Source organism: Chiloscyllium punctatum, chromosome 19 (genome assembly GCF_047496795.1).
Source record: "Chiloscyllium punctatum isolate Juve2018m chromosome 19, sChiPun1.3, whole genome shotgun sequence".
Taxonomy (NCBI): Eukaryota; Metazoa; Chordata; class Chondrichthyes; order Orectolobiformes; family Hemiscylliidae; genus Chiloscyllium; species Chiloscyllium punctatum.
In genome coordinates, this window is record NC_092757.1 from 89271865 (window position 1) to 89298051 (window position 26187).

The 26187-nt window shown below is 39.2% G+C and overlaps 1 protein-coding gene across 2 annotated transcripts in view; it reads left to right on the forward strand.

Moving 5' to 3' along the window:
* The window catches only part of rps6kb1b (ribosomal protein S6 kinase b, polypeptide 1b), a 75107-nt gene that overhangs the window by 2113 nt on the left and 46807 nt on the right, over nucleotides 1-26187 (forward strand). Inside the window, exons 2-6 of one of the 2 annotated variants that reach the window (XM_072590024.1) lie at nucleotides 12251-12294; nucleotides 12857-12977; nucleotides 16011-16079; nucleotides 19885-20032; nucleotides 25051-25108. In XM_072590024.1, coding sequence (XP_072446125.1) covers nucleotides 12251-12294; nucleotides 12857-12977; nucleotides 16011-16079; nucleotides 19885-20032; nucleotides 25051-25108 — 440 coding nt within the window. Of the gene's footprint in view, nucleotides 1-12250; nucleotides 12295-12856; nucleotides 12978-13450; nucleotides 13488-16010; nucleotides 16080-19884; nucleotides 20033-25050; nucleotides 25109-26187 lie in introns of those variants that run through there. The other variant, XM_072590025.1, reaches the window with a different exon arrangement.

Here is a 26187-nt window from a genome sequence, read left to right on the forward strand (position 1 = left end):
AGGATAATTCTCTGCAAAGTTTTGCTTTCTTTCAGTGCAAAGTTAGAATTGTATACTGAAGATTTCTCAACTAGATTTTGGTTTAGAGAAATTTGTTTGAGGCAAGCATTTGAAATCTGGATTCTCTGTTTTTGTCTGCATGATATTTTGTTCAAAACTTTGTTTTGGCTGTCTTGCATGCTCTTCTGAAGGTACTGATTTGTATTTGAATGCAATTCAGTAGATGAACTTTAGTTCTTGCCATTATTTGTGTGAAAGTTGTGATTGTGACTGAATCTGGTCCTGTTAGCAGCACGGATGACAGTTACAAAAAATACTGCAACTTCCATCTAGTTGCAACAAAAGGGCTGAAGAACCTTTTGGAGGTTTTTTTTTGGTGCCTGATTAACTTTTATATAATACTTCAGGTTTGGCTATTAGCATTAAATTGAAATTTGGACTTTACAAGGTATCGTATCCTTCAAACCTTCAATTTCTTTGTCCTGGATACAGTGAAGCATGTTGAGTGCTGCTGGAGATTCACTCATCCAGACAACTGGAGAGTATTCTATCATGCTTGAGTTGAGGTGTGTGAATTATGATGAAATATTTGCATTAGTATTCCTAGTCTTCATCATGGTCTTAGACAATAGACAATAGATGCAGGAGTAGGCCATTCTGCCCTTCGAGCCTGCACCGCCATTCAATATGATCATGGCTGATCATTCCTAATTAGTATCCTGTTCCAGCCTTATCTCCATACCCCTTGACTCCACTATCTTTAAGAGCTCTATCCAATTCTTTCTTAAAAGAATCCAGAGACTGGGCCTCCACTGCCCTCTGGGGCAGAGCATTCCACACAGCCACCACTCTCTGTGTGAAGTAGTTTCTCCTCATCTCTGTCCTAAATGGTCTACCCCGTATTTTTAAGTTGTGTCCTCTGGTTCGGCACTCCCCCATCAACGGAAATATGTTCCCTCCTGCCAGAGTGTCCAATCCTTTCATAAGCCTATACGTTTCAATCAGATCCCCTCTCAGTCTTCTAAACTCAAGGGTATACAAGCCCAGTCGCTTCAGTCTTTCCGTGTAAGGCAATCCTGCCATTCCAGGAATTGACCTCGTGAACCTACGCTGCACTCCCTCAATAGCCAGAATGTCTTTCCTCAAATTTGGAGACCAGAACTGTACACAGTACTCCAGGTGTGGTCTCACCAGGGCCCTGTACAGCTGCAGAAGCACCTCTTTGCTTCTATACTCAATCCCTCTTGTTACGAAGGCCAGCATGCTATTAGCCTTCTTCACGACCTGCTGTACCTGCATGCTTGCCTTCATTGACTGGTGTACAAGAACACCCAGATCTCTCTGAACAGCCCCTTTACCTAATTTGATACCATTGAGGTAGTAATCTGCCTTCCTGTTCTTGCCACCAAAGTGGATAACCAGACATTTATCCACATTAAACTGCATCTGCCATGCATCTGCCCACTCACCTAACTTGTCCAGGTCACCCTGTAATCCCCTAACATCCTCATCACATTTCACCCTACCACCTAGCTTTGTGTCATCAGCAAATTTGCTAATGTTATTGCTGATACCATCTTCTATATCATTTACATATATTGTAAAAAGCTGCGGTCCCAGCACGGATCCCTGCGGTACCCCACTGGTCACTGCCTGCCATTTCGAAATGGAGCCGTTAATCACTACCCTTTGTTTCCTATTAGCCAACCAATTCTCTATCCAATCTAGTACTTTGCCCCCAATCCCGTGCGCCCTAATTTTACTCACTAACCTCTTGTGTGGGACTTTATCAAAAGCTTTCTGAAAGTCCAGGTACACTACATCCACTGGATCTCCCTCGTCCATCTTCCGAGTTACATCCTCAAAAAATTCAAGAAGATTAGTCAAGCATGATTTCCCCTTCATAAATCCATGCTGACTCTGTCCTATCCTGTTACTATTATCCAGATGTGCCGTAATTTCATCCTTTATAATAGACTCCAGCATCTTTCCCACCACTGAGGTCAGACTAACTGGTCTATAATTTCCTGCTTTCTCCCGCCCACCCTTCTTAAAAAGTGGCACAACATTAGCCGCCCTCCAATCCTCAGGAACCAACCCCGATTCTATTGAACTCTGGAAAATAATCACCAGCGCATCCACGATTTCCCGAGCCACCTCCTTCAGTACCCTGGGATGCAGGCCATCAGGTCCCGGAGACTTATCAACCTTCAGACCTAACAGTCTCTCCAACACCAAATCCTGGCAAATAGAAATTCCCTTAAGTTCAGGTCCTTCAGCCACTGTTACCTCAGGGAGATTGCTTGTGTCTTCCCCAGTGAACACAGATCTGAAGTACCCATTTAATTCCTCTGCCATTTCTTCGTTCCCAGTAATATATTCCCCTGCTTCTGTCTTCAAGGGCCCAATTTTTTTTTTGCCTTGGACATACCTAAAAAAGCTTTTACTATCCTCCTTTATATTCTTGGCCAGTTTACCTTCGTACCTCATTTTTTCTCTGCGTATTTCCTTCTTACTAATCCTCTGTTGTTCTTTAAAAGCTTCCCAGTCCTCCGTTTTCCCGCTTATCTTCGCTAAGTTATACTTTTTCTCTTTTAACCTTATATGTTTCTTTACTTCCCTTGTCAGCCACGGCCGCCCATGTCTCCTCCTGGGATCTTTCTTCCTTTTAGGAATGAACTGATCCTGCATCTTCTGCATTATACACAGAAATATCTGCCATTGTTCCTCCACGGTCTTCCCTGTTAAGGTATTAAACCATTGAACTTTGGCCAGTTGCTCCCTCATAGCTCCATATTTCCCTTTATTCAACTGAAATATTGTCACTTCAGATTGTACCCACTCCCTCTCAAATTGCAGATTGAAGCTTATTGTATTATGGTCACTACTTCCCAATGGCTCCTTCACTTCGAGGTCACTGACCAATTCTGGTTCGTTACACAATACCAGATCCAGAATCGCCTTATCCCTGGTCGGCTCCAGCACCAGCTGCACTAAAAATCCATCTCTGAGGCACTCCACAAAGTCTCTTTCTTGAGGCCCGATACCATCCTGATTCTCCCAGTCTACCTGCATGTTAAAATCCCCCATAACAACTGTAGTAACATCTTTGCGACAAGCCAATTTCAGCTCCTGATTCAACTTACCTCCAACATCCAGACTACTGTTTGGGGGCCTGTAGATGACTCCCATGAGGGTCTTTTTACCCTTAGTGTTTCGAAGCTCTATCCACACTGACTCTACATCCCCTGACTCTAGGTCCGCCCGTCTTCTAGCTACAGTATTTATATGGTCGGCCTAGTTCAGTTTCTGGTCAATGGCAACCTTGAGGATGTTGATAGTGAGAGGTTCAGCAATGACATTGAATATCAAGGGATGGTGATTAGATTGACCATCTCCAAAAAGAGAGTGTGGTGTGAATGTTATTTGCTGCTTTTCAGCTGAAGCCTTGATATTATCCAGATCTTGTTACTTTTGGAAATGGACTATTTGAAGAGTCACAAGTGGTGAAGAACATTGTGCAATCATCAGGGAATGTCCCCATTTCTGACTTTGATGGATTGATGAAGCAGCTGAAGATGTTTTGGTCTAAGTCACTCATAAGGATCTCCTGCAGAGGCATCCAGGAATTGAGCTGACTGACCTCAACAGTCACAGCCATCATCCTTTGTGCAAGATCTGACTGCATCCAGCGGGGAGAGATTCCTGATTCCTAGTCACTCTTGTTATGCTAGAGCTCCTTAATGCCACGCTTGGTCAAATGCTACCTTGATGTCAAGGGCTCTCACCTCCCTCCTCAGAATTTAATAAGACACTTGAGTTGCAAGATGTTTTGAAGGAATTTGTGTGGGAAGCTTAGAAGACTGAAGTGTGTCCATCGTGGAACAATGGGACGAGGTGAGTGCATACAATGCTAGAGCTTATAGGAATTAAAAATTTTGGGATCTGTTTGTAAGATTGAAGAAGTTTTTTTGGTGAAGTGCAAAGCAGCAATATGATTTAACCTTTGGATGAACGTTTTAATTGGAAGTGTTGGAAACCAGAACCATTGTAGTTTGGCGATGTTAGGACATAGAACAGTGCAGTGCAAGAGGAGCCCACTGTGCTTATGCTGCATCATTTAAATGAGCTTATTACTGCCCATTCCCTTTCCAAATTGCTGTATATTGAGTATATACCTTAATCCATTTTGAAGGCGATTACTTCTCCTTGTGCTGGCTGACGGAGTGGTACATTCCAGATCTTTGATACTTGGTGTCTAAAACAAATTCTCATCTCACCTTCAGTTCTTGCGCTAATTACCTTAAATATGCGTCACCTAGTTGCCAGTACCCTGCCGGTGGAAACATTTTTCTTTGCAAACTCTATCTAAAATTGCTAATTTTGAATGTTAATCTTTTAGTTGTAAGAAAAATATCAGCTCCACAGTAATTGAAACCACTTGTCCTTCCTATTATCGTAAATACTTTCTGCCCCTGTCCAAGTGAATGGTATCCTGCTCAAAGTATGAGGCCTAGATTAGACCCAAAATTATAACTGAGCCCTAACAATTAGTGTGGATGTATTGGAGCTGGTAGTGGAATTTTGATTGACTTGTGTGGGAGATGAAATCTTGCCACAGCAAACAAAGGAGAATTTTAACTGTGGGCAGAAACAGGCCAACTGAAGGGACCAATAGTAACTTTGGTCTTGATACTACATCGGAGGAATTTATGGTTTTTCTAAGTCTATATATTGGCCTAGCAGATGGATGACATCATTAGAGATGAACCTTCCAACTCGACACTGCCTGCTTGAATGGTCCTACCAGTCCATCTTCCTTCCCACCTCTCTGCTCCAACCTCCTCTTCGACCCATTACTTTCACCCCCACCTTCATTTACTTGTCGCTTTCCCAGCTAACTTCTCCCCATTTATCTCTCAGCCCCATTGGCCCACAAGCCTCATTCCTGATGAAGGGTTTATGGCTGAAATGTTGACTGTCCTGCACCTTGGATGCTGCCTAACCAGCTGTGCTTTTTCAGCACCACACTCTTTGATCTAGAACTGAAAGCAGGTTCTGTACCTGAAATGGTAACTTTGTCTTCTCTCCACAGCTGCTGCCGGACCGGTTGAGTTTCTACAGCAATTTCTGCTTTCAGAATTCCAGTCTCCACAGTTCTTTTGTTTTATTTGACTATTCAGATTATTGATGTGCTGACGTAGCTCTCCTGTCTTGCTTTGCTTGTTATGATTGGTACATTCCACAGGAAGTTGCCTAAAATGCATCTTTCTTGGAGAAGCGTTATACCCCAAGCTAAAACCTACCTATTATATCCAGCAAAGAAAGACTTCTACTTTTATGCCGTCTATGTACACAAATTAGATGGTTATGAAGAAAAAATTAATGTTCATGGTGAGTGGATTTAAATAATGTACATGGCGAGTAGGATTTAAATAATGCACTGTAGGCTCGGTTAGACAAGTGTGTTTGTAAGATTTTGAAATAATTTGTGGTTAACGCTTATTCATGTGTTGGATCATCTCAACTCTTTGTTTTGTAATGGAGTTCCATAAATGCTGGAGTGTATCATTTTTGCCAAGTCTTTTTCTTCTGGTTAGCACTGTTGCCTTTGTGACAGGGACCCAGGTTTGATTCCAAACTTGGGTCTGTTGGAGTTTGTATGTTCTCCCCATGTCTGTGTGGGTTTCCTTTTGGTGCTCTGGTTTCCTTCCAAAGATATGCAGGTTAGCTGGCTTGGCCATGTTAAATTGTCCATAGTGTCCAGGGATGTATGGGTTATGTGGATTAGCCATGGGGAATGCAGGATTAGGAGTGCAATAGTGTTGAGGGCTGGTGTGGACTCTGGTTCGAATGACCTGCTTCCACACTTTAGGGTTCTATGAAATACTTGGTAGGATGCTTGGTAGGTGATCGAGCAATTAGAAATATAAAGCAGAAGTTTCTGGAAATATTTGGCAGATTTGTGGAGGAAGAGACAGGGTTGACCTTGACCTTTCTCCAAATGCTGTCAAACCTGATGCTATGCAGCTCTTTTTGTTTTTGCATGCAGAAATTATATTTTTGTTTGGTTAACTGGAACATAATAATAGTTCTGGTACAATGAGCCTGTTCTTGGATGGATTTTGTCCCCATCCATATACTTTGTGTCTGTTATTTCTCTCTTGAAAAGACCATTTATTTCCTTTTTGTACTTCTCTATGCCAGGATGTCCCTTGTGAAAATTTGAATGTTTACAGTTTTGAAAACTATTGAAATACATAAACTAAAATACCACATTTGAAACGGATGAAGTATGATCGACTTATGGGCTACTAAAGATGAGTCACACAAGATAAAACTTGAGTTTTCAATGTAAATAAACAATGGGATGACCATAAAATGTGTGCATGTTGTCAACTGCATTGTTCAAAGCAAAGACTATTTTCCTATGATAAATGAATGGCAAAATGTAAAAAAAGGTGACTAGCTTTTGAATGGTTCAAACATGTTAATGACTGCGTCATTTCATCTCCAGGCAGTACCCAGTCTAAGTAAAAGTATAGCTTGCTAGGTGAGAGTAGTGAAATGTCCCTGAGATTTTTTGGGAAAAGAAAGTTGTATACAAGTAATAAATTGTATTCTTTTCCCAAAGGTGGCATGCGTTATCAAACATATGCAGGCTGCATACTTATATCATGAAGCCAAATGGTTATGTTTTTGGATCAAATGTGTTAATGTAAATCTCTTCAATATTGAAGCATGGAAAATATTGTTTTGTGTGAATCCTCAGAGCTGAAGATCATTCACTATATGCGATACAGCAATATGTGCACTTATTTTAAATGCTTGAAATGAGTAAAAATACCTGTGAAAATACTGTATCAGTGACTCAAAGTTTTAACTTATTTCAGTAATTGCTGATTTTACTTTTTATCCCTTCAAATACTAGCTGTCAGTTTTGTCTTATCAAATCTCCTCTTTTAGAAAAGTTGTTGGAACTGTACCCAATAAGTGATTTATAATGTAGTTTACCAGTTGATATCTTTCTTCAGTAGAAGTACATTTGATACCTCATGGTGGTTGATCATGAAATGTTCAACTGTTGAAGCACCACTGTCAAGTCTGATCCCTTTTTTTAGCACAAGTTCTTAGAATATAATGAGTAGAGTTTACCATTGAACTATTTTTTTCCTGACTATAGTATTAATGCTAAACGTAGCATTGGCACTTCATGAATTATTAGATAAGTATCAGGAGCAGAATCCCATGGCAACAGTTTCCTCCTACTAAAGAGTAAAGAGACCATTTGTAGAACTCAGACAGCCCCTTCCTGGCTGATAGCTTATGGTTAAATCTGTGACCTGTGTGGTTCAACCATTTGTTTGATGCATAAATTGTTTGGGAGCTGCTACAGTAATTATAATTTATTTGCAGTTATAGAGCCTATCCTTTTGGCTTCCTTTTAGTCCTGAATCAAAGGTTTTCTCTTCAGATAACAGCAAGTTATACCAAGATTTTATTTTGAATATTTCTAGTTGCATATGCAGCTTTCCAAGATCAAGACAGACATATATTCTTTTCCTAGATTTTTCCAAATGATATGTTTATTGGTAGACCATCAGGCAAGGCAGTTGATGAATTGGAGGTGGGGGCTTATTTTAAATTACTTAGATCCTCTCCAGCTGTCTTCCCTGTAATTGTGGTGAATGTTTATTCTTGATCCTGTAGGTGGTGGTTGTCTCCAAATATAGTTTTATATCGCTGCTTGGCTTATAGTATTCATGTAGTTATGTGCTATGTCACTATTGTTTTGTATAATTATTCTCCCATTGCAAGATGCTAATGATAATTTGGAAACCATTTTCACTGGTACAAGTCCCTTTCAACCCAAGTGGTGATTTATTGAGAGCTTAGGTATTAAACATCGGCAGGCTTCACAGGCAAGTCCTATTTCTATTGTTATCAAAAGCCAACCTCTGCATTTTTCTGGTGGTTGAAAGCAATGGGTGAGTTCCTGTAGGTATTTTTCCTACCAAGGGTGTAAATGTCAATTATTACCCTCCAGCTGTAACTCTGGCTCAGTTCAACAGCTTGTATCTCTAGAGCTTGCCTCTTACATCAAAAGATGTTGTAAAATTATTTGTCATATTGGGAAGCAATAAATGTGCACATCAGGGGAATGCAAAAAGCACCTGGGTGGGGCCTAGCATCTGGTTGAAGAAATAAGTTTCAATTGATATTTTTGCAAACAGAATGGTAAGGATTTTGGGATGGAACTTTTCATCTGGCAGGGTCACAGAGTCTGTAAGAAGCGATACCAATGATGAAATAGAGAAAGCATGAGATAAAAACTAAAGGAGGTGCTGGAAGAGCAGTGGCATTTGTGGCAATGTATCGTTAGAAAAGGTTGCAGAAGCAAGCAGCACCACTTGGTTGATTGTAAAATTAATTGTTTCTGGACCTAACCTTAGGTGGTAGTCAGGAAAGCTGATGAACTGTATTGCTGAAAAAAGATGCGTTTTATCAAAGATTTTTGTCTTGCATTCATCATGACAATACACAAGAATACCAATTCAAAGGGGAGAGCCGGTGTCTGTCCTTCATGAGAGAGGGGAGTGCAGATTAGTTGGCAAGTGAACTCTGATCAGTGGAGATTTTGTCATGGCGAATGCACCAATTAATGATGGCTGATAATTAACAACCAGGGACAAAGTGCCCCTGAAATTTGATTGCCTAGCTGGTGAGTACTGGGGGGATAAAAGAAAGATATTTGCAATTCTGTTAGTGCAGTTTGCCACCACAAGGTGTACCAAAGCGCTTTCCAGTCGATGAAGTACTCTTGCAGTGCTGCCACTGCTGTAGTGTAGGAAACAATTTATGTGCAGGAAGCTCCAGACTCTTTCTCTTTGGATATTACTGGATAAATATTTACCAGAGTACATAGCCCTTCCTTCCACCTCATTTCCACAGTAGTACTTTGGAATCCTTTACATCCATGAAAGTGGCAAATGGGGCACGCAGTACTGTGCTCGACTACAGTACTGTATTTAGATTAGATTAAGAACAGTGTGGGAACAGGCCCTTCGGCCCAACAAGTCCATTCTGACTTGCTGAAGTGCACCCACCCAGACCCATTCCCTACATTTACCCCTGCACTTAACACTACGGGCAATTTAGCATGGCCAATTCACCTGACCTGCATATTTTTGGACTGGGGGAGGAAACCGGAGCACCCGGAGGAAACCCATGCAGACACGGAGAATGTGCAAACTCTACACAGTCAGTCACCTGAGGTGGGAATTGAACCTGGATCTCTGGTGCTGAGAGGCAGCAGTGTGAACCACTGTGCCACCCATGAATTGAACTTGAATCTAGAACCTTCTGAAATAAGTGTGTTCTACCAACTGAGAGACTACTACTACCTGACAACGGACAGTGCTGTAATCCATGTGTTTGAACCAAACCGTCAATGGGTAACAAGCAAGGAACTCTGCCTTATGTTTCTCCTATTTGCTTTGATTCGCACGTGAGATAGTAACAAAATATGAGGTGCCAGAGGAAACCTAGCAGGAGTGAAGCCATATCATCATGAGGGATTGGAGAGAAGCATATGTCGAGAATTTGGAAAGTTTGGATTTGTCTTAGTTTTGTTTTACACGCGAAGGAAGAAATATGCTTAATTATGTCATTTCTTGTGGACAAGGCTGCAGGCTGTTGGCAAGTATTGAAGGGGATGTAATCTCCAACAATGGTAAATCTCCCAGAAATCCATGGAAAAAGGAATTTGAATTATCATTGATCATAAATCTTGTGACCTAGGAGCAATAACTGTACAAATAGTCAACTAACCTTGGAACCAACATTCAACATTGTTGTATCATGAGATGCCAGAAAGATACTGGTAGTATTATTGTATATTTGACATTGAGGTAACACCAGCAAATTGTATATTGTACAAGCGATTTGATTTTGCTACCTTCAAAAGACAATTCTTTTGTATGGTTTGCTTTTGAAGTTTTAAACTGAGCGCAATACACAAAGTATAGTAGACATACATTTTTCTATATCATAAAGTTTTTGACAGTGACAGTAGAAACTATAATTCTATTAATACACTAACTTGGCTGAAAAGTTCTTTACCAAAACTGGGGTTAAGGTACAGACAATTTGATGAATAGAGAGTCCAGTATATGTAGCTGCTGTAAAGTCGCGAATGATCCTGATTAATGCCCTCTAAGAAGGAATACATTCGGTAGTGTGGAAAAATGCCAATGGCAGAACCAAAACAGGAATATAACTTTTTTTTTGACGTAATATACAGGTGATATCTCGTTTGTTAGGATCTGCGTATTTCTAGGCAGCCAACCTTATTAAAGGGTGTGAATTGACATTCCATTCATTTTGAAATTCGAGGTGTAGGGTAATTCAAAATTTCTGAGCTGCAGAATAATTAATAAGCCAGTTACTTCATGATTAATGGTGTGGGAGGTGAGGAATCCTTAAGACACCCTGCTTTACTGCTGTTGCTATGTATTTACAGCTATTTCTGAGGAACTGAGTACGGTTTGAGCTGTAACAGATGTTTTATATGATGTGAATATTTTATTATAGCAATAATGTTTAATCATGCCTAATGTGCATCTCATATATGAAAGTCACATTTGCAGAATTAGGCTTGTATATGATGCAAACTTTCTGGTATTCATTGGGCTGATGCAGGAAGAATAACCGTTTCATTGAAGTACGGTCCATATGTTAGGTTCTTTTTCATGAGATTCTTACACACTTGATGCAACTGCACAATACCAACTTCTGTGAACAAGCAAAAGTTGTTAGGCACAGGACAATACAAGCTCTGGAGAAACCCTTAAAACTGTTCACCATGCTTGCGAAGCGTGTCCAAGGAAGCTGTCTGAACAAAGGAAACAGTCCTTTTTTTATACAAAATCTTTACATCATAGTCAGTAATGCTCACAAGACAATTCCCAGTCACTCCCTCACAGTCACATGCCTCTCAAGACACCATGCAGAAACAGTGTAATGTAAATCATCCCTTAATAGTCAAATCTGTTATGAAGTGTTTCTTTTGTAACTATAGGTGTGGTCAGCATTCCACCTGTAATGTTTTTATTGATTCCTGAATAGGAGATGGTGACAATGTCATCCCATACAATTCAGAGCCATTTATAATGTAAATTCACTTACATTATACCTGTCGAACAGTTATCCTACCCTACCCCTGGGACATCCAATTTCCTGCAGGTCAGCAGAGCAAATTAACTCTTTAATCTCTCTCTCAGTTATATCCCACCTTGAATTAACATTTTTAGAAAAAAAGTGAAGAATCTTTAAGAGAATCCTAGTGGCATCCTCACCATGTATTTATCAGATCATCCAAAATTCTGCAGCCTGTACCCCATTATGTACCTTTATTTTGTTTGTCATCTTCACTACTGTCTTTGCTTATCTGAATTGGGTTCCCAGCCTTTCAAAACTCATTTGTTTGAGTACCTCCAGAACATCACCTGTATCCACTTCCAACACTTTATCCATATCCCAATTCCCAGTTCTGCTGAAATCTTTCTCCATTTGTATATCTTTGTTCAACAATCCCAGTCTTAACTTGCTGTCTGTTCCTTCAGTTGCTTAGGCAGCACACTTCTGGAGTTGTCTACTTAAATTTCTCTTCGCCTTCTTTGTGAATCTCTTTATTACAGCACTTAACCAAATATCCTCCTTTCACTACTTCCTTAGACCTGCAAATGTTTGTTTTGAATGCTAATGGATGACAACAATGGAAACTGTCAAAGGGCCATGCTATTCTAGCAAGGATTTGTTCATGTCTACTTCTGACAGTCAATGTTTAATTGAATTGGACTTGTATTTGAGAGGTGAATGTAATCGCCATTCAGCTGCTGAAAGATTACTTTTAAATTGTGTGAATTTCTTGAGATCTTTGAAAATAAATTAAGTTTTTTTTAATGCAACTTTAATGTTAGACAATGGTCCAAAATAACCATGATGTGGAGGTGTCAGTGTTGGACTGGGGTGGCCAAAGTCAAAAATCACACAACACACAGTTATAGTTTGACAGAGTTATTTGAAACCGCAAGCTTTCGGTGCCCCCTCTCCGCTCCAAAAGCTTGCGGTTTCAAATAAATCTGTTGGACTATAACCCAGTATTGTGTGATTTTTGACTTTGTACAAAATAGTGCAGAGGCATATCTATTTTGTATTAAATTAAACTAATGCTTGTACTTTTCTCCAGGTGCAATACAGTGACTGCATGGAACATGGTGTTCCCTTTGAACTGTAAGTTTGGATTTTATTGCTTTTTTAAAAAAACTTTCAGGAAATAGCATAAGAAAGGGAAGGTTTAATTGAGTAGACAGTACAGCTCTATATACTCCAAAAAATGTTTTTCCCTCCATTCTATCTCTTGCTCCATCTCCAAAAGCTAAAGTGACAACAGTTGGCCTCCATATTCTTGGACCTGGTGATGGGGGAGCAGCAAGAATTCTTATTTTTTTGACTGCTGATTTAAAATAAACTATATCTGTTGAAATCATGCACAGGGCAAGTTAGACTTAACTTCATTAAATCACCAATATTTGCAATCTTCGCATAAGAATAGCTATTTGGTTTAGGTGTGAAAGAGCTAATGATCCAGGAAAATTGTACAAGAGTATGAATCTGGAAGGGAGGACAAAATGAGAAGGGCTACCAAATTTAAGAAGGAAAATAAAACCTAGTACTTTTATGTTGAAAGTATTCTTTCCGAGCATTTATTTGCCGCCTCTTGGATGCTACTTTAAATTACTATTCTAGTTTTTGTAATGGAATGTTCTGAAGGGTATTTTCTTCCAATTTGCAGGGATATGGAGCACTGTGAAAAGTTTGAAATCTCTGAAAATAATGTGAATCGAGGTCCAGAAAAGATCAGACCAGAATGCTTTGAGCTTCTCCGTGTACTGGGCAAAGGTGGTTATGGAAAGGTAAAGATTGTATTAATTTTTTTAAAAAGTAGATTTATTTTAACCTCAGTTTTATGCCTTGCTGGTTGAACTAAGCTGGCATATTTCTTCGTATTGCTCATGCTGTGCTTGTTTCTTACTCTACAACCTTTGCAGCTTAGTTCATCATTTCTCCCTTTATCTTGCTTTGTTGAACCTATTTCTTCCTCCCTATCTGACTGTCCCTACTTACCTTTCCCTTGCTCCACTTTAGATTAAAGAACTATCAAAGGGTTTGTTGCTGCGATTGAATTTTTAAATCTCAAATGATATGGGAGATTAAACAAGAGTTGCCATATATCTAGATTCAGAGCTTGGGGGTATTATTTCCACAGAATGATCATGTGAATTCTACGTAATCGGATGCTGAAGGAATTTCTTCATCCTTGCTGTCCATATATGGATAGAAGGCCTGGCGGTTCTTTTGGTTTAATAATTTTATTCCCATCCGACAGATCAGATCCGACAGGTCTGCGGTTTGGTTTTCTTGAGGTGAGTACTTTTCATTGGTGATGCTCCCTCATTTATCTATGGTTATATCTTTAGAGAAGGGGAGAAGGTTGTCATTGGGTAGTAAGGAATTGGATCCGTGATGTGTCTAGAGTTCTGCTGTGCAGTTGTTTCATGGTTGATATCCTACAGGTTGAGCAAAACTTGGAAAAAATGTTCCTTGGAGCTTTGACTATCAGTTTGCAGAAAGTTGTTTCTGTGCTGTAGAACTGCATTTGGCTGAAGTTGATTAATTTCATCTGTGTTGAACAGAGGGGAGACTTTTCTTTTGTAATACTCCAGTCTGAGTTTGAACTCACATTGAAGAAATGAAAGGATCTGGATAACTACCAATACCATTCTTCCATCTTTTTAAATTTACCAGGTGAATTTTTAAAGCTGCAAACTGAGATATAATTGGCTAGCACTTCAAATGTGCGATAATGTGCATTTGGTAAATTTTTCTAGAATCTGTAGCTAGCTCAAATGTACAGAATTTCCACTGACCTTGATCATTAATCTTGTAACATGACATGGCAGTGCACTGTTGGCTAAAATACAAAGAGAAATTGTGAACTCCAGCAGCCTTTATTTTAATTGGAAGATTTTATAGAAACAGTTTTTTTTAAGCAGCATTTTTGTGTTATAAAGGTTGTACTGTATCTTGTTGAAGAAAATAGACGCAGAACTTCCCCAGTGCCGTTTTGAGCAAATGTACAAACTAGTATGGTACTGAGCCTTGCTTGGAGCAACTTTCCAGTTTTGAACTGAAGCTACATTACTAAATTGGTCTTGCATGTGGGAGAAAGAAGACATTTGGAGGAATCCATTGCTTTGCCACTCATTGCTGCATACTTTGTGATGGTGGCTGAGACCATGCTTTTGTAGTATAGCAGCTTGCCAGTTCTCATCGAAGCGTGCATATAAAGGATGCCTACGTACTTCAGACAGCAGGGAATATTCGGGGATGCAAGTGCACTGGGTATTTAATAACAATTGTATTGGCTGTTCGGTTTGGTGTTTTAAAACTGAGGCATGTTCTAAACAAATGTAAACACCAAGTTAACAACTAATGTTTATCATAAATATCCCAACTCAGTTTTAATGGATAAGTCTGTATCCAAGGCCTTGAGTTAATCCCTAGAAAGGTTGAACAGAGTCTGGTTAACTCTTCCTTCACCTTTTCCTGAAGGCTGTGGATTTTTTGTTTCATTAATGGTGCATTCTGAATTTAGAGATTATCACAGATTGTTTTACTGTCGGCTGATAAGCAGGAAAGATGTGAACATGATTGCACTAGATGAATGTGCAAAACCACTTTGCTAGTGCAAAGGTTTTCTGATTTTGTAGCCCCTCATTAGGTTGCTATCAATCATCAGCAAAGTGTTTGAAAGTATCAATGCCAGTGTAATTTGCTCTATCTGTCTTTTCCAAGAGCTACATTGGTTTCTATCACACAACTCTCTCCCTTTCAACCTTGCACTTCTTTTGTTTCAGATAATTCTCTACTTTCCTTTTGAAAGCTGCAAATGAGTCTGTCTCCACACTTTTGAGGTAGTGCATTTCAAATCCTTACCTCTTACTGCATAACAAGGTTTCGTGACCCCTTTGGTTCTTTTGCAGTCACCATAAACTGGTGTCATCTGGTTCTGGATCCTTTTGCCATTGTGCCCATCCCTATCCTGTGGGCAGCCATTAACCAAAACTTAGCTAGATTCAACATGCATATACTAGAGCGGGCACACCTTCTGACTCACTCCCTAAACACAACTTAAGAGTACAAGATTGTGATGAAATGCTCTTCTCTTCACTGGATGTGCAGCTCCAATAACATTCAAGAAGTTCAACAACCAGGATAAAGGAACCCACTTCCCATTAATCAGCCCTACACATTTGTTCCCTCCAGCGCTACTCACATGTTTGAATTGTTATTTACAAAGTTCTCTGCAACAATTAACAAGATTTAATGGATGTAATTTTGCGACTTGTGACCTTTTGAAAAGCCAGCTGGTGCATTAGGGCAATGCTACCTCCAAGTTACTTTCCAAGTTATGCAGTATCCTGGCTAAGAAGTTAATCACTGTTCTTTTGTCGTTGGGTCAGAATATTGAAATTGCTTACCCAACTGCACAGTGAGAATGTCATTACCGCATGGAGTATGGTGATTCAAGCTAGCACCAGCATCATTTTAGATAATTAGGGATGGCCAGTAAATGCCGGCTTTGTCTAATTAATGAATGGTTAATTAGAATGGAAAATGTATCTATTAGCTTATGTGAATCTATGCACTGATATCAGTTGGGTTGCAGTCTCGTGAGTCTGGAGATCTAAAGTAATTTCAAATTCAAAATATTTCAAGCTAGAATATTTTTATATTACATTTGAGATGAAAAGTTTTTTTGTCTCCCAAACACTTGCTATTTCTCTTGTCTGCTGATATAACGGAAATTGTTATGATGCTTTTCTATTTTGTGGAATTAACTCTACTTGTTGAGAGTAAAGTAAACATTTTCTCCTTGTTTACAGGTTTTCCAAGTCCGAAAAGTGTCAGGAGCATACACTGGAAAGATATTTGCTATGAAAGTACTAAAGAAGGTAATGTATGTAATCTTTAGACTGTGTCCAACCCTCAGTACTCTAAGCCCCAGAATCACTGCTAATTTTGCTTGCTTCCCAAATATAAATTTTTGCACATTTGTGACCAATTTAATCTTGACTCCCTTATTAATCCAATGTCCTGCATTAATGCAATTTTTTTTAAAGAATGTTCAATATATAAGTTCAAGAATGTCTGATATTAGACTTATCAAATTAAATACACACTGTATTTTCCACCTTGAATGTCAATACTGCCTTACATTAATCTGTTATAAAGGTTAGCTTAAAATAATGTTTCCAAAAATAGCCACAGTGGCTACCCACAACGTGTCAAAAATGTGTAGGAAGCAGTCTGTGCTTGTGCATTCACACTGAAGTTATTACATCTATGTACGAAAGTTGAAAATTTGCAGTACGCCTGCTTTTGCTTTGAGGAAATGAATGGCCTTTTTAGAAGCAATGTTTGAATCAATCGTCTTAAATAGCTCTATTAATAGCTGCAATAAGTTGTCTGCATTGAGCAGGAAATTACAATCGTGCGTAAACAGATTTACGGCAATGATTCCATTCTGGGTAGGTGGACTTCAGTTTAGGGATGTGAAAGGTTGACTTATTTGACCTCCTTGGGTCCCAATCTGTACAATTTCTAAACTGTATGGAACTGGGAACTTCAAAGGAGGAGAGATATTGAAGTGCACACATCAGAAATTCAGGTACGAAAATAACAAAAAAAAAGTTGAGAACATTTTCCTCCTCCTCAGATAAAAATGCAAGAGGGAGTAAATATTATATTTAGTTTGGGGCACTAGAACTTTGGAAGGATTATAGAGCAGAGATGTGCTGGAATAATACAGAGCTGAGGACAGATTGCATTAAGTTGGCTTGTTGGTGACAAAGTCTTTTGTTTAGGTAGTTGAAATGTGATCTGAGAAATTTAAAACTTTTCAAAAAGAAATTGATGGAGAAGTTAATTCCTCTGGTAGGGATGGTCAATAAATGTTGGCCTAGCCAGTGGCACCCACTGAATGAGCTCAAACCAATCCTGATATTAAAGTTGGACTATTCAAGATTGAATTAAGAACATTTTATCGTGCAAAGAGAACCCCACCCTCCTCTAGCTTATCTCTCCACACTTCAGGCTCTCTGCCTTTATTCCTGATGAAGGGCTTTTGCCCGAAACGTCGATTTTACTGCTCCTCGGATGCTGCCTGAACTGCTGTGCTCTTCCAGCACCACTAATCCAGAATCTGGTTTCCAGCATCTGCAGTCATTGTTATTACCCAATGTTTACCAAACACCTAGCCCCAAACAGAATGTGAAGCAGAATGTATTTCGCAAGACTGAAATCAGGTTATTTGGTAAAGTTATCAAAAAAGGTAACTAAATGGAGCTGAGGTACAGGATGCACTTGGTTGAAAAGGCTTCTGTTCTTGTGATAGCATCCTGGAGAGTAAACTGTGTGTGGAAAATATAGTTTTCATAAGTGAAACCTGCAAAATCCGTCCTTTTTACATTTTTCCTGGCTATCTTAAAGCTACTGATGAGTTGGGTTGATGTTGCACAGGTAGTGGTACTGTTCAGTGTCTTATCTAAGTAGCTGTTCATTTTTGAGCACTTTGTCAGAAGCATTAATTCGATTTTTGGATTTATTGCAGCGAAACCTTATCCTGTCCTCAACTATTTTCCATCCACATACTTTTCAACAAGGGCTGCTATACAACAATCAAGCACTGTTCTAGTGCTCCTCCAGTAGTGCAGAGATGTTTTACATGTTCTGACTTTGATTGATGCCTTATTTAGTATAGATCTGTCCTCAACTGTTGAATTTTTACCTATCCATTTTTGGTTCATTAAACTGATTGGTGTGCTTAACCACTATGATAGTAAGAGAGCATTCTCTCCTTAGAGGGGAAACGCTGTTTTTGGCTTGCTTTAAGGCCAGTTCTGTTGCCTGTTAATTATGGTGCACATTGGTGACATTTATGGAGAGGGCTATAATTGAGTGGGCAGTCTGAGAAGAGCATAGTGGAATAATAAATATATTCCATTCTCATTGAAACATTGAACTTGATACTTTCATTTGTTTTTAATTTTCTTTCTCTTGATTTACACTACACACTAATCTTTGTGGATAGATGCTCAAGATATCAACCTGTTGGTAGACCTGTTATGACAAAACTCTAGATCAGATGGGACTTGAAAGCAGACTTCTGGCCCAGAGATAGGGATGCCACAAGAGTCCTTGGACAGATACTTTGGACTGACTTGCCCTATGAAATTATTTAAGTCCCTCACTCTCTTTACCCCAACCCACCAAAATAAATAGGATATTTTAAGTTTTGACTGTATTGATGAGCCATGAATTTATACCTGTCAATCATGGATTTAGATGCTGGCAAAGTTTTCTGCTTTTTGTACTGACTTCAGCAAATTCTTTCACAGTCATAGAGCTTTACAGGATGGGAACAGACCCTTCGGTCCAACTCAACCAGAACTCTTAACCTAATCTGGTTCCATTTGCCAGAACTTGGCCCATATCCCACTGAACCCTTCATATTCATATACCCATCTAGATGCCTTTTTAAATGCTGTAATTGTACCAAACTCCAGCACTTCCTCTGGCAGCTCATTCCATATCCGCCCTACTGTCTGCGTGAAAAGGTTGCCCCTTAGGCCCCTTTTAAATTTTTCTCCTCTCACCCTAAACCTATCTTCTCTAGTTCTACTTTTTCCCCCATCCATGGGAAAATACCTTGTCAATTTACCTTATCCATGCCCCTCATGATTTTATAAATCTCTATAACGGGTCACCCCTCAGTCTCTGACGCTCTGGGGAAAATAGCCCCAGCCTATTCAGCCTCTCCCTCTAACTCGACTCCTCCAGCCTTGTAATTCTTTTCTGAATCCTTTCAAGTTTCACAACATCCTTCCAATAGGAAGGAGACCAGAATTGCTTGCAATATTCCAAAAGTGGCCTAACCAATGTCTTGAACAACTGCAACATGATCTCCCAACTCCTATACTCAATGCTGTGACCAGTAAAGGAAAGCACACCAAATGCCGCCTTCACTATCCTATCTAGCTGCCTCTCTACTTTCAAGGAATTATGAAGGTCCAAGGTTTCCTTGTTTAGCAACACTTGACAGGATTAAGTGTGTAAGCCCTGCTCTGATTTGATTCTCCAAAATGCAGCACCTCACATTTATCTAAATTAAACTCTACTTGCCATTCCTCAGGCCATTTGGCCTGCACTTGGTCAAATCCTGTAACTTCCTCCCTAATGGTGCTGTTGGTGTGCCTGGAGTGTAACCCTCAAAAGCAATGTCCACTACCACCTTTAGGAAAATTATGGGTGGATAATAAATGCTGGCATTGCTACTAATGTGTACATCCCCTGAATGAATAATCAAAACATAGCAGCAAGACAGGATGTGTGTAACGTATGGTTTCTTGTGGTCTGCTGGAATACTATTAACTGATCCCATACTTGATTAAGTGACATGATATGTTACTGCTTACTGATAGTCATGTCATGACCTTTTGACTGCCAGTTCATTTGTGGACAGCTTTCTGCTGTCAATTTACTCACAACTAAATTGAAACTGTTGACAGTCAGTTTAACATAAAACATCACATCTGGCAGGGGGCAACTTTAATCTTGTTTAGATTTGGTTGGATCAAGGCTTCTGTGTTCTTATTAATTTAAGCATCTAGTTTCCTTTCCAGTGCAATAATTTTAAATTGAACAGTTTTAAGTAGTCAAATGGTCTGCCAACAACTAATTTCTATTTTGCTTTGGCAGGCAATGATTGTTCGTAATGCAAAGGACACCGCACATACTAAAGCAGAGCGCAGTATCTTAGAAGATGTGAAGCATCCATTCATTGTGGACTTGATGTATGCTTTCCAGACTGGGGGTAAACTCTACCTCATCCTCGAGTATCTCAGTGGTCAGTACCGTGATTTTTTTCCCAGCAAGGGGATATAATGAATGGCTTCTTCCTCAAACTGTGCAAATGAGCAAGCTGCAAAGAGACCGCAAGCAAACGTTTCCTTTTGAGGCTTTTCTCAATAGCAACTTTTTTCGATTGATGAATCTCACCTGGAATCTTTGCAACAGTGTGGAAATACATTTGTAATCCAGTGTATTGCATTACAGCATTGCTTATGAAAGGTTTTTTTGAGACTTTGAAGTTGCAACTGAATTTATCTTCACACCTGAAAAATATGCATTGAAAACTTCAATCTGTTTTCAGTGGCCATTTTCATTGAATCAGATTATGGAATTGACGACTAGGATATAGTACATTTTGAGGATACACAAAGAGAAAAAGGAGGAATTGAGTTGTAATATGGCGACATGGGATTCAGAGGGTTGAGGTAAATGAGGAAGGAATTCAGATCATGAATATGGTTTCGTCTCCAAGAGTGTATGTATTATAGACCTCAAATTTGTGTGATAGATACAGAAGAGAACTCTGAAAATCTATTAGACCTAATAAGAGCAGCATTTTTAATTTAAAAGGAAAACTGCAGTTGCTGGAAATCTGAAAAAAAAATGCAGAAAATACTCCAGCATCTGTGGAGGGAAACCGTTAACACTTTGTCAGTGTGACTCTTCAAAATGGTCTGATAATGAGACATCTGAGGAATGTTGGTTGAGCCATGATCCTATTAAATGGTGGAACAGGTTCAAGGAGTCAAATGGCCTCTGCCTATTCCTATTTCTTATAGTCTTACTAACATGATTGTGGAAGGTGACTTCCAGGAAGACAGAGAAAATACTGTGTGTATTCTCAAAGCATCCCCAACTCATGGGAAATCCTGCCTTATGAACTGCCAAAATCAAGAATGCTCATTCGGGAAGGTGCCAGAGTTTTAACTGAAACACCTGTAGGTGTCAAATGCGCAAACCTCGATTCAACCCATCTTCGAAACCTTCCAGCATCTCCTGCCCATGCGTCAGAATCTGCATTGGACTTATCAGCTTATCCTCAACCTCAGTGAATCAGAGTAGAATCAAGTCATTCTCAATCCTGAGAGATTGTCTCCAAAGAAGAGACTATGGAAACAGCATTGAGACTATTAAAACAATCACAACTTGCATCTTTTAATATTGGATAAAGTATCCAATACCCTTCACAAAAGTGCAATTAGACAAACGTTATTGCCAGTCCAAAGGAGAACATATTAGAAAGTAGTGACAAAGCTTTGGCAAAGTGATCAGTTTTAAGACTTGCAGAGGATACAATGGTAGTTTATTAGGATGCTATAGAGTCATAGAGCTGAACAACATGGACATGGGCCCTTTGATCCAAATTGTCTGTGTTGATCAGATATCCAAAATTAATCTAGTCCCATTTGCCACCATTTGACCCATATCCCTCAAACCCTTCCTATTCATAGACCCATCCGGATGCCTTTTAAAGGTTGTAATTGTCACACAGCTGTGCAGGTTTACTGCTTGTTATTTCATCTCACACATGGTATCTGCTTACCCCCACTCTTCTTTTTAAGTGCTGTTATTTTGATCTTTCCTCTCCAAAGCAATGCAACAGCTTATACTACAATAATTACTGCTCCAAAACTTCGAGCAAATCAACTCCAACACTGAAAATAATTCAAAACAAGGAACAACTCTTACAGCCACAATTTTTTCCCATCTCCATCTTGGATTAACCAGCTCGCTGTAGTGTTTTTATTCATTTGGCATAAGTAGTTTTTTTAAAAAAAGGTAGAAACAAACTTTTGTAGTCGAGCAGTGAAGAGCAAAGACTGGGAATACAAGATTAAATCTCAGTTAGGACTGAAAGCAGAAGAAATTTCTTTACGTGGTTGTGAGGCTGTTGAATTCACTTTGAGAGTTAACGATTGAGGGAGAAACTTGGTCAGTGTTCAGAGTTAGCTTGGATAGGTGGATGAAGGCAGAGGTTGAAAGGAAGTGGTAACAAGGTAGGTAAATGTGAATAGAATAGTATGCTTCTGTTGAGGAAAAATGCCAACCTACACTGGTTGGACCAATTGGCCTGTTTCATAAAGCATTTATTTTGTACATCTTAATATGTAATCTAGTTTTAGCTGAGTGGAGCCCAATTGTTTTAGTGTACCTAAATTTCAAGTGAGCATTTTAAACGTATTTCTATTCTGATTATTTTACATACCTTGGAGTGAAAACAAATGCTGTGCTGTCTCCTATTTTTGAGTGCCATTTTTAATGTTTAACTCCTGACATCCAGCGATCTAACTCTTATCAAGAACTACAATTGTCGCATTAATGTTTAGTCGACAAAAGTATGTCACAATATGGCAATCCCTGTCTCTCAGAAAATTTTGCACCGTCCTTAGATTATTAAAGAAGGGTTCATTTAAAGAAGGGGAAACAATATATCTATCTAGTGTTTCTATGGCCCTAAAGTACTTTATAGCCACTGAAGTATGTTTGAAGTGTAGTAACTATTATAATGTAAGAATATGGAAACTAATTTGTAGAGCCAGAAATGTTGTAATGACTGGATAATATTGTGGTATTTATGAAATAGTTCAGAGAGAATCATAAGAGTTATAAGCCTGAGACTAGACCCTTTGGTCCAACTCATCCACGTCGATCAGATGCTCTTAACCAATTTAGTTCCATTTGTCATCATTTGGCCCATATCCCTCTTAACCCTTCCTATTTATGTGTCTATTCTGATGTCTTTTACAAGTTGTAATTGTAAGTGTCTCCACCACTTCCTCTAGCAGCTCATTCCATGCTCTGTGAAGAAGTTGCCCCTCGGATCCCTTTTAAATCTTTCCCCTCTCATTCTTAAGCCTAAGCCTTCTAGTTTGGACTCCCCTACCCTGAGAGTTTTGTTGTCATGCAACTGGTGAGGGAATAGTAAAATGTCAGTGATATCAGAAGTAATGACAGATGCTATCTCTAAGTGGAAAACTGTCGTCTTAGTTAAAGTCTAGATTGAGAATTTTGTCACTGCTATTGAATTAGTGTACACATAAAATACATTTTTAAAATGTCTGTGATTGTTCAGGCAAAGAGGAAGTGATGTGTTGGCTGCAATATACTCATGTTCTCTAGACCATGTACTTTCCCCAGTCATCCATCCTTCTCGATGACACATTAGATACATTTTAATGTGTCTAAAAGTAAAGAGCAACTGTTCCTGCTGAACAGTGCAAAAAGTTCATACATAGAGCAAAACCCAGGAAATTCTTGATTCTGTCATGTAGTTTGTTAGGGGTATGAATTGCCATACCAGGGAGGAATACAGATGTGAGTGCTTTACAGTTGTAAAGCCAGACAGCTGTTTATTGTATTAGCAGATTCAATAAATCCTTCAATTTGTTCACTAATACTTTGGATCCACGATTGAGAGAAAACTACCTCTCTCCAACCCTTTGTCACTTTCCCCACAAATGCCTCTGGATTTGCAAATTTTTTTTATGGCCTTATCACTTTTACAATTCAAATCTCTGCCTTCCAGTTGAGGACAGTAAGCAGTAATGTAATTGGCACTTCCGCAGAAGAAAGGAGGAAAAGATTGTTAAGAGAAAGCATTGTAGGTGGTTCATACACATGTCCAAGTGGCAGATTATGTTATCATAAGTTGATTTGGAGTACATGTTCACGTTTTAATGTATGAATAATTTCTTTAACATTCTGTAATGTCATTGTGAAGAGCTTGTTCAGCTTTGAGGTGAAATTAACTTATTTTAGCAGATGGTGTCTCATTAATTTTCTTGGGCTTTTTGTCTTTTGTGTACTGGAAGGATGAGCTATGATCTAAGTGTATTTTCCCGTCCCTGTCCTTAATTCTGCTTTTGAAGTCTGGTTGAAACATGTAAGGTCCTGAGGTGATTTGACAGGAAGTCCCCCTTCTGATACCCCCGCCCCGTGAGTTAAACAGCTTTCGAACCCATCATCACTACTGTTTAGAAAGACATGCATTTGATATGCGGGAGCACCAACATCTGCAAATTCCCCTCCAAGCCACTCACTATCCTGACTTGGTAATACGTTGTCATTCCTTTAATGTCACTGGCTCAAAATCTTGGAACGCTTGTCTATTGGCTTTGTAGGGCTACTGACACCAAATGAATTGCAGCAGTTTAAGACAGCAGCTACCCAGCACTTCAATGGCAACTATGAACAGGCAATGAATGTTGATCCAACGAGTGATGCCCACATCCTATAATTTTTTAAAAAGTCAGTTTGGTTGGCACTTGAATCACCACTTTCAATGTTTACTCCCTTCACCACCAAGGAACAGTGACAAAATGTACCATCTACAAGATACGTTGCAGTTACTCACTTAGGCTCTTTCAACCGCATCAAAGAAGCTGGTGATTTCCAACACGTAGAAGACAAAGGCAGAAGATGCTTGGGAACAGCACCACCCTGCATCCTGCAAGTTTCCTCCAACCCTTCCTTCATCCTGCCTTAGAACTATTTTACTGTTCCTTCACTGTCACTAGGTCAAGGTCCTGGAACACTCCCTAACAACGTTCAGTATACCTCCACTTAAGATACTGGTTCAAGAGGGCACCACATGATCACGTTTTCAAAGACAGTTTGGGCTGTGCAGTGAATGTTGGCCTAGTCAGCAATGTTCACATCTTTTGAATGAATATATTTTTAAAAACTGTGTACTAACGTTTCATATTGACTGTTCCTTTAAACTTGTGATCTTTTTCATTTCTTTGTTTTTTGTTTCGTGCGTTTACTCAACAAATGCTTGGGGAGCTGCATTTTTAAAATAATCCTTCTTTGAAAAAGAACGTAGTACCAGTTGATGGGAAAGGATAAGTGATGCGTTTCTTTTGCTGCTTAAAAGTATCTAATGCTAAATATACGTAACCGTTTTGGTTGTGGTTTTCTTGTAGCTGTTGAACTGGAAAATATTCTTAGCCTTTCTTTGGTGTTCTCATTTTGTTACTGCCTCACATTCATTCATTGGTTATGTCATTTTAGGTGGAGAGCTCTTTATGCAGCTGGAAAGAGAAGGAATATTTATGGAAGATACAGCTTGGTAAGTGAAGTATTATTGGCACTGGAATCACTAACATCAGGCCATTTGGCTCAACTGGTCTGTTATACTTCACAAATTCTTCTCCTCATACTCCAACTGGCACTTATACTATATCCTTCCATTCAAAAGATGAAAAAAAAGGGGAGTGGGAGTAGGCTATTTGTCCCCATATTTCCAATTGTTTACTGCCCCCATAATTCTTGATTCCTTTGTACATCAAAATTCACTTGTATTCAATGACCGAGCATCTGCTACTCTGAGAGAATTCCAAAGATGAACAACATCTTATGGGGGGTGAAAAGAAATCCATCTCTGCTCAGTCTTAAATAGGAACTGCCTTATTCTGAGGCAGAAATAAAAGATTTGCCTTTATATGACACTTTTCATGATCACTGGACATTCCAAAATGCTTTTCAGCCAGTGAAATACATTTGAAATTGAATGCTTTTCAATTGGCATGTTGAAAGTTTTTTAAAAAAAGTCAAATTGTGCAGAGCAAGTTGTCTCAAACAGCAATGTGATAATGACTAAACCTGTTTTGGTGATGCTGACTGAAGACTAAAACGCTTGGCATCACTGCTGCTCTTTGAATTAGTGCCTTAAGATCCTTTACATCTACTTGTGCGGCATATATAATCTTGGTTAACTGGCTCATTCAAAGGCAATACCTTCATGCAATGAAGTACATTCATGGTACTTTATGGAGTGTCAGCCTCACCTTTTGTGCTCAAACCTTGTAGTGGATCTTTAGCCCACACTGTCATCTGATCAATCAGTTACCTAGTTTTCCTTTAACTTTGAGCTGTCTGACTGCTCCAAGTGGCAGTAAGTTCCACATTCATAAACACTCTTTCACTAAAGAATTTTCTGAATTTCCTCATGGAGTTGTTCATGACTTCCTTATGTTTATGGTGCCTAATTTTGGACTTCCCTCAGAAAAGAAACATCCTCTGAAAGAGTCCAAATATGAGTAAACTGTCTGCTTCTGGATTTAATTTGGGTATTTGACTTTACTGTTCCTACTTTTAGTAATGATAAATGCATGAAGGATATGGTTTGCTGTTAATCTGGTTCCCAAG